Source organism: Trachemys scripta, chromosome 17 (genome assembly GCF_013100865.1).
Source record: "Trachemys scripta elegans isolate TJP31775 chromosome 17, CAS_Tse_1.0, whole genome shotgun sequence".
Lineage (NCBI taxonomy): Eukaryota > Metazoa > Chordata > Testudines > Emydidae > Trachemys > Trachemys scripta.
This window is the reverse complement of record NC_048314.1, coordinates 6,737,697-6,745,821: the sequence shown is the minus strand read 5'-3', so window position 1 is coordinate 6,745,821 and position 8,125 is coordinate 6,737,697. Positions and strand designations below refer to the sequence as shown.

Below are 8,125 nucleotides of genomic sequence, written 5' to 3'. Positions count from 1 at the left end.
GGGGGGGTGCGGGATGGGGGTAGCTCAGGGTGCAGGCAGGGGGTAGCTGGGGGGGGGCGGGAGGGGGGTAGCTGAGGGTGGAGGCAGGGGGGGGGTGGGGGGGTGCGGGATGGGGGTAGCTCAGGGTGCAGTCCCTGTTCCCTGAGGGCTCTGCCAGCCCCACCCCTGCGGCTCTTACGGGCTGTGTGCTGAGGTCTGAGGCGCAGCCAGCAGGAGAGGAGGGAACACGCTTGGCTGCCTGCGCCATGGCACCAGCCAGAGGCCCAGTTGCCCCACACTGCCCGGCTCCAGCTTCCTGTCTCTGAACTGGCCAGAGGGCAGAGAGAGACGGAGGTGTGGGGGGGAGCGGGGGGGGAGCGGATCCCAGGATACCCCTTCCTGTGCACTGCAGTTGAGGGGCACCAGGAATGTTGTCACCCCAAACTCTGCCCATGGGCTCAGGGGGCTTCTGCCCCATGGAGAGCACTGGGGATCCAAGATTCAGCCCCGCGGCTCCGGCTTTAGCCCCACGGGGGCGCTAAGAATCAGGGCTTCAGTCCCTCCCGCCCAACACGGCTCTGGCTTCAACCCTGTGGCAGGCACTGGGAATTGGGGCTTCAGCCCTCCCCGCCCGCAGCTCCAGCTTCAGCTCTGGAGTGGGCATCAGGAATCGGGAGCTTCAGCACCCCCCCCCCCCCCCCGCAGCTCTGGCTTCAGCCCTGCGGCGGGAGCCAGCAATCAGGGCATCAGCCCCACGTTTCCAGCTTCAGCTCCACACCCGGCACCGGGGATCGGGGTTGCAGCCCCATGGGGGGCTCAGGCTTTGGGTTTCAGCATTGGCGCCCAGTGACCCCCCTGAAAGCGCTTGCAGACCCCAATTGAGAACCCCTGCTTAAGGTGTCACATGGCGAGAGGTGACACACACCCCTAGCCCCTCACACACGAGGCTGCCTCTCGTCCTACGTGATGTGTCATCTTCCTGCCTCTCCACCCGGCCTGAGGCCACCACGTGCTCTCACGGACGAGCCACCGCCTGCCCACCCTCACTCGCCAGCCACAAACAAGACACGGCCGGGGCTGCGCTGACTGACCAGAAAATAGTGGACAATTTGCCTGTTTTAAAAAAAAAAAAAAAAAAAAAGGGCAAGACACCTGCAATAGGGCTTAAATACGGGACTGTCCCATTAAAAACGGGATGGATGGTGAGAGAGATTGAGTCTGCGCTACAGCCTTAGCTAATAACAGGCAGTCAGCTTTTAGCTCATGTGATAGAGGCTCATGCACTAAGCTCTAGAGGTCCCCGGTTCAGTGCCGGCGACCGGGGTCTGTTGGCGTTACATATGTTTGTATGTGTAATTTCCTATGTGCTGCCTTTTCCGCCTTCCTCCACTAAGCACAAGAGCCTCTCTCCCTCCCTGCAAGGGTTTCCTGGTAGTGAAATAAGCCATCCCGTGGCAGAACTCACTGGCTGGGATTTGGGGAACGAAGCAGGTGATCACATGGGACAGTGCAGCATATAGTACGATAATGCTGAGTGCCGTGGCCTGAAATCCCTGGAAAGACCCTCATCCACTTCAACGGGCTTGAGATCAGGCCCTGGCAAGAGGAACCGTAACATCTTGTGTAGAAAGAATAGTAAATATGGCAGGCGACCAGCTTGGCTAAACAGTGAAATCCTTGCTGATCTTAAATGCAAAAAAGAGGCTTATAAGAAGTGGAAGATTGGACAAATGACCAGGGAGGAGTATAAAAATATTGCTCAGGCGTGCAGGAGTGAAATCAGGAAGGCCAAATCACACTTGGAGTTGCAGTTAGCAAGAGATGTTAAGAGTAACAAGAAGGGTTTCTTCAGGTATGTTAGCAACAAGAAGAAAATCAAGGAAAGTGTGGGCCCCTTACTGAATGAGGGAGGCAACCTAGTGACCGAGGATGTGGAAAAAGCTAATGTACTCAATGATTTTTTTGCCTCTGTCTTCACGCACAAGGTCAGCTCCCAGATTGCTGCACTGGGCAGTACAGCATGGGGAGAAGGTGACCAGCCCTCTGTGGAGAAAGAAGTGGTTCGGGACTATTTAGAAAAACTGGACGTGCACAAGTCCATGGGGCCGGATGCGCTGCATCCGAGGGTGCTAAAGGAGTTGGCGGGTGAGATTGCAGAGCCATTAGCCATTATTTTTGAAAACTCATGGCGATCGGGGGAGGTCCCAGATGACTGGAAAAAGGCTAATGTAGTGCCCATCTTTAAAAAAGGGAAGAAGGAGGATCCGGGGAACTACAGGCCAGTCAGCCTCACCTCAGTCCCTGGAAAAATTATGGAGCAGGTCCTCAAGGAATCAATTATGAAACATTTAGAGGAGAGGAAAGTGATCAGGAACAGTCAGCATGGATTCACGAAGGGGAAGTCGTGCCTGACTAACCTAATTGCCTTCTATGATGAGATAACTGGCTCTGTGGATGAGGGGAAAGCAGTGGATGTGTTATTTCTTGACTTTAACAAAGCTTTTGATACTGTCTCCCACAGTATTCTTGCCACCAAGTTAAAGAAGTATGGGCTGGATGAATGGACTGTAAGGTGGATAGAAAGCTGGCTAGATCGTCGGGCTCAACGGGTAGTGATCAATGGTTCCATGTCTAGTTGGCAGCCGGTTTCAAGTGGAGTGCCCCAAGGGTCGGTCCTGGGGCCGGTTTTGTTTAATATCTTTATTAATGATCTGGAGGATGGTGTGGACTGCACTCTCAGCAAGTTTGCAGATGACACTAAACTAGGAGGCGTGGTAGATACACTAGAGGGTAGGGATCGGATACAGAGGGACCTAGACAAATTAGAGGATTGGGCAGAAAAAAACCTGATGAGGTTCAACAAGGACAAGTGCAGAGTCCTGCACTTAGGACGGAAGAATCCCATGCACTGCTACAGACTAGGGACCGAATGGCTAGGTAGCAGTTCTGCTGAAAAGGACCTAGGGGTCACAGTGGACGAGAAGCTGGATATGAGTCAACAGTGTGCTCTTGTTGCCAAGAAGGCTAACGGCATTTTGGGCTGTATAAGTAGGGGCATTGCCAGCAGATCGAGGAACGTGATCGTTCCCCTTTATTCGACATTGGTGAGGCCTCATCTGGAATACTGTGTCCAGTTTTGGGCCCCACACTACAAGAAGGATGTGGAAAAATTGGAAAGAGTCCAGCGGAGGGCAACAAAAATGATTAGGGGTCTGGAGCACATGACTTATGAGGAGAGGCTGAGAGAACTGGGATTGTTTAGTCTCCAGAAGAGAAGAATGAGGGGGGATTTGATAGCAGCCTTCAACTACCTGAAGGGGGGTTCCAAAGAGGATGGAGCTCAGCTGTTCTCAGTGGTGGCAGATGACAGAACAAGGAGCAATGGTCTTAAGTTGCAGTGGGGGAGGTCCAGGTTGGATATCAGGAAAAACTATTTCACTAGGAGGGTGGTGAAACACTGGAATGCGTTACCTAGGGAGGTGGTGGAGTCTCCTTCCTTGGAGGTTTTTAAGGCCCGGCTTGACAAAGCCCTGGCTGGGATGATTTAGCTGGGAATTGGTCCTGCTTTGAGCAGGGGGTTGGACTAGATGACCTCTTGAGGTCCCTTCCAACTCTGATATTCTATGATTCTATGATTCTATGATTCTATCTTTGTGACAAAGTAACACAATTATTTTCCACAGGTGATTCACTAACCTCGCACAAGGACATGCCGTTTTCAACCAGAGACCATGACAACGACCTGGGCTCAAACGCTCGAAACTGTGCTGCAATCTACAAGGGGGGCTGGTGGTATAAGGACTGTCATTGGTCCAACCTGAATGGGTTGTACTTGGCTGGTGCCCACGCCAGCTTTGCAGATGGGGTGAACTGGAGGACAGGCAAAGGATATAATTATTCCTACAAACAATCAGAAATGAAATTTAGGCCTGTCTAGCTCAGTCAGCAGGCACACAATGAAAGAGAACTGCTCTCTGGTTCTTGCCTATAACAGATTTCGGCCAGCTGTATTTTCCTGGCATTGCCCTCTCCTTTCTCCCTCCAACGCCTGGGTCCTAAGTGTGGCTAATGCTCGGATCTTCATTGTGGTACCACTGATTTCACCTGTTTCCTTGGCTTCCACCTGTGACAGCCTTCGCTGCCCAACTAACAGAGCTGCATCACGTGCTACAGGGCTCATGGCCAGGGATAGGAGCCAAAGTGGCACCCTCTTTCTAGGCACTAAGTAGCAACAAGCTTAATCTCCACTGAGTCGGGCTTAGAAGCCTGCTCATGTCGTTAAGGGAGTGGGTTGGGACTCCAGAGATGGGGGTTCAGGTATTGCTTCTGCAATCCATTTCCGGTGTCATCTTTGGCAAGTAACGTAGGAGACGACTACACTGCAGCTGGGAGGTGTAATTCCCAGCATGGGTGGATGTACATGCACTAGCTCTGATCAGCAGCAGTTGGGCCGCGACACCTTAGGCGAGCCACCTGAGGGCATGCCTGGGACCTTCGACAGGCTTGGGTCCACTCAAAAGCGTGTCTCTCTCATCAACACAAGTTGATTCACTAAAAGCAATTTAAATTTAAAAAAATTAAATTAATGGAGATATCCTATCTCCTAGAACTGGAAGGGACCCCAAAAGGTCATTGAGTCCAGCCCCCTGCCTTCACTAGCAGGACCAAGTACTGATTTTGCCCCACATCCCTAAGAGGCCCCCTCAAGGACTGAACTCACAACTCTGGGTTTAACAGACCAATATTCAAACCACTGAGCTATTCATTCCCTCACCCACCTGGCCTCTCTAGGATTGTACTCAGGCAGCTTGCCTGAGCCTCTGCTCACATCACTGCGGCCATGCTGCTACTTCTAGTGCACTAGCTTGATCAGAGCTGCAGCGCTGTCGTCTCCCGGAGCTGGGAAGTGCACCTCCGGCTCCAGTGCAGACCTACCTTTAACCTCTCTGTAACACGGGGACTGGACTCCTTCCATTCACCACCCTTTGTCTGTGTAGTTCGCAAGCTCTTTGGGGCACAAACTTTCCATGTGTGTTTGTACAGCACTTAGTGCCAGGGCGGGAGGGGGCGCATTCCACATCCCATTGTGATGCAAATAATAATGGGAGTCCTTAGACTTCTCTCAAACCCAGACCCACACCTTCCTCTGCCTGCTCCCCCTACCACTGGGGAGACAGGGCCCTTAGATGCTGGCCTATTACTTCTCTTCTAAATAAGCATTTGCCAAGTGCATGTCTGGGGAGTAGAGTCTTCTCTGCAGGAGAAAAGAGGCTGTAAAATAATGATTTTTCTAGCTATGTATTGGAGCACCCCGTCACTATGGGATCCAAGCATTTCCAGCTACCCCCAGGTTTAACTTGGTTAGTATTTTCCAGCATTAATCCTCTCACAGATCACAGCTGAGTTGAGTCTCTGCTCTGGGAGCAGCTCTCTGAGCACTTTGCTAGTGTTTCCGGCTCCTGTTGATGTTGGCTCTGGTTCCATCCAGACCCCTCTGGAGCATGGCATGGTTTGTACAGACTCGCTTGCCTGGAGGCTGCTGCCCCACTGAGTGACAGCTGTGACTTAGGACTGCTTCGTTCCCAGGACGTTTCTTCATGTTCATTCAAAGCCATAGAAGTCATCGCTGTGTTGTGGGAAACGGAGCTGTGACCGCAGGGAGTGAGAACAATGGAAATTCCTACCACCCTGACTGTGCCATATCGCTGCTCATTTTAAACTCTAAATAAAACACTGTATTGTACATCAAATCTCCTTTTCTGTGTGTTCCTGAGGACTGTATGCTTTGTTCCATCTGTCACCCGAGTGCATTACACACACACCAGGGATTCTGCATCAGACTCATAGACTTTAAGGTCAGAAGGGACCATTATGATCATCTAGTCTGACCTCCTGCACAATGCAGGCCACAGAATCTCACCCACCCACTCCTGTATCAACCCCCTAACCAATGCCTGAGTTATTGAAGTCCTCAAATCGTGGTTTAAAGACCTCAAGGTGCAGAGAATCCTCCAGCAAGTGACCCGTGCCCCACGCTGCAGGGGAAGGCGAAAAACCTCCAGGGCCTCTGCCAATCTGCCCTGGAGGAAAATTCCTTCCCGACCCCAAATATGGCGATCAGCTAAACCCTGAGCATGTGGGCAAGACTCACCAGCCAGACACCCAGGAAAGAATTCTCTGTAGTAACTCAGATCCCACCCCATCTAACATCCCAGCACAAGCCATTGGGCATATTTACCTGCTAATAATCAAAGATCAATTAATTGCCAAAATGAGGCTATCCCATCATACCATCCCCTCCATAAACTTATCAAGCTTAGTCTTGAAGCCCGATAGGTCTTTTGCCCCCACTGCTCCCCTTGGCAGGCTGTTCCAGAACGTCACTCCTCTAATGGTTAGAAACCTTCATCTAATTTCAATCTAAACTTCCTAATGTCCAGTTTATATCCATTTGTTTTTGTGTCCACATTGGTACTAAGCTTAAATAATTCCTCTCCCTCCCTGACATTTATCCCTCTGATATATTTATAGAGAGCAATCATATCTCCCCTCAGCCTTCTTTTGGTTAGGCTAAACAAGCCAAGCTTTTTGAGTCTGCTGTTCACTACATGCTTTCAGAGCTAATCCTTTAACTCGGGTACTAGAAGCTCATGCTCTCAGATCCAGAGATCCTTCTTCCAATCTCACAATCCACCCAGGGGTCGTCACATATGTCAATGATGCACTTTCCCACTCCACTGTGGGGGACTGTTTCCAGATGCTGTAATGTAACCTAACCTGGTGCATCAACTGCATGGTTTTCCCCTTTAAAAGTTTAAGCACATAGATTGCGGAGGGGGAGGAATCGTATTGCTCTGTTGGCCTTGCCTAGTTTTCCCTCTGCTATAAAAGGTACAGAAGTTGCCCAGGACCTACTTGCAACCCCATCAACAAAGTCTCCAAGAATGAGCTTGTATTTCTCAGTCTCCCCTGAAATCCAGAATGACTTGTACTGAACACAATTCTGTGGTTTGCCAAAAGTCTCTGAGGTCGATGCGCAGCTCATTGTTTGTCAGGCTTGACAAGGCCCTGGCTGGGATGATTTAGTTGGGGATTGGTCCTGCTTTGAGCACGGGGTTGGACTAGATACCTCCTGAGGTCCCTTCCAACCCTGATTTTCTATTAAGAAAATAGCAATCCATTTTCCTTATTTGTTATTTTGCACAACCATTGAGTTCTTTATTGGGGAACCTCAGACTTGGCCTGGGGCTGGCAGCTTACCACGCCAGTGCTGCCTTATAACAAACTCAATCCCCCAGTCTCACCTGGCCATTAACAGAGCACTTTGTCTCTAACTAAGAAGCAAGAAGCTTTATCCCCCCTCATGATACATTGAGCAGAAGGAGACACTATCCTGGCTCCACTGATTTAGCAGAGGATCATTATTGGCTACTGCCATCAATGCACGTGGCACTTTACACTACAGATCCCGATGGATGCCTGCCCTGAACAGCTTACAGTCTAACGGCAAGATTGTGCCTGTCCCTTGTGCAGATGCACGGTGGGGACATACAAAGGCCTGTCACAAGCACAGTCTCTGTGCTCAGGGACCGTTCACTCTCTATGCCCTTGGGAATGCACATTGCTCCAAAGGGGACAGGGAAAGGTGAGAAGGACACAAGGCCACCACCCAGCCTCAGCTCTGAACCAGCTGCACAGAGCAGGCTCCAGTAGGGTGACCAGATGTCCCGATTTTATAGGGACAGTCCCGATTTTGGGGCCTTTTTCTCACATAGGCATCTATTACCCCCACCTCCTGTCCCAATTTTTCACACTTGCTATCTGGTCAGCCTAGGCTCCAGCCACCTTGCATGCTGATGGTCTCAGGAAGAGATTGTGCTCCACCCCACTCCCAGGGCATAGCTGTGGGTAAATCATGCAAGTAGGGCCCAATTCATCCCTCTGCCAGTGTAAAGTCTGGCATAGGGAAGAGGGGCTGGGTAGTGCTCCCCTCCTCAATCCTGGAACTGCCAAGGGGCAATTCAGCCCCCAACTCGGGTCAGGGATGCCCCAAAGATTGCCCAACTTGTAGCTAGCTTCTCAAGACTTTTTTTTGAGCTTTGCAGCAGGATTACCAGGGAGCAGGACCGTACAGGGCACACCCCTT

At 51.1% G+C, this 8,125-nt stretch overlaps 1 protein-coding gene across 1 annotated transcript in view; it reads left to right on the top strand.

Annotated features, from left to right (window-relative positions):
- Nucleotides 1-4,568, top strand: part of LOC117867262 (ficolin-2-like) — a 16,816-nt gene extending 12,248 nt beyond the window's left edge. The window contains exon 10 of the mRNA XM_034752143.1: nt 3,663-4,568. Within this exon, the coding sequence (XP_034608034.1) occupies nt 3,663-3,916 (254 nt within the window). The 3' untranslated portion in view covers nt 3,917-4,568. The remainder of the gene's footprint in view (nt 1-3,662) is intronic.
- The last annotated feature ends 3,557 nt before the right edge of the window (nt 4,569-8,125 follow it).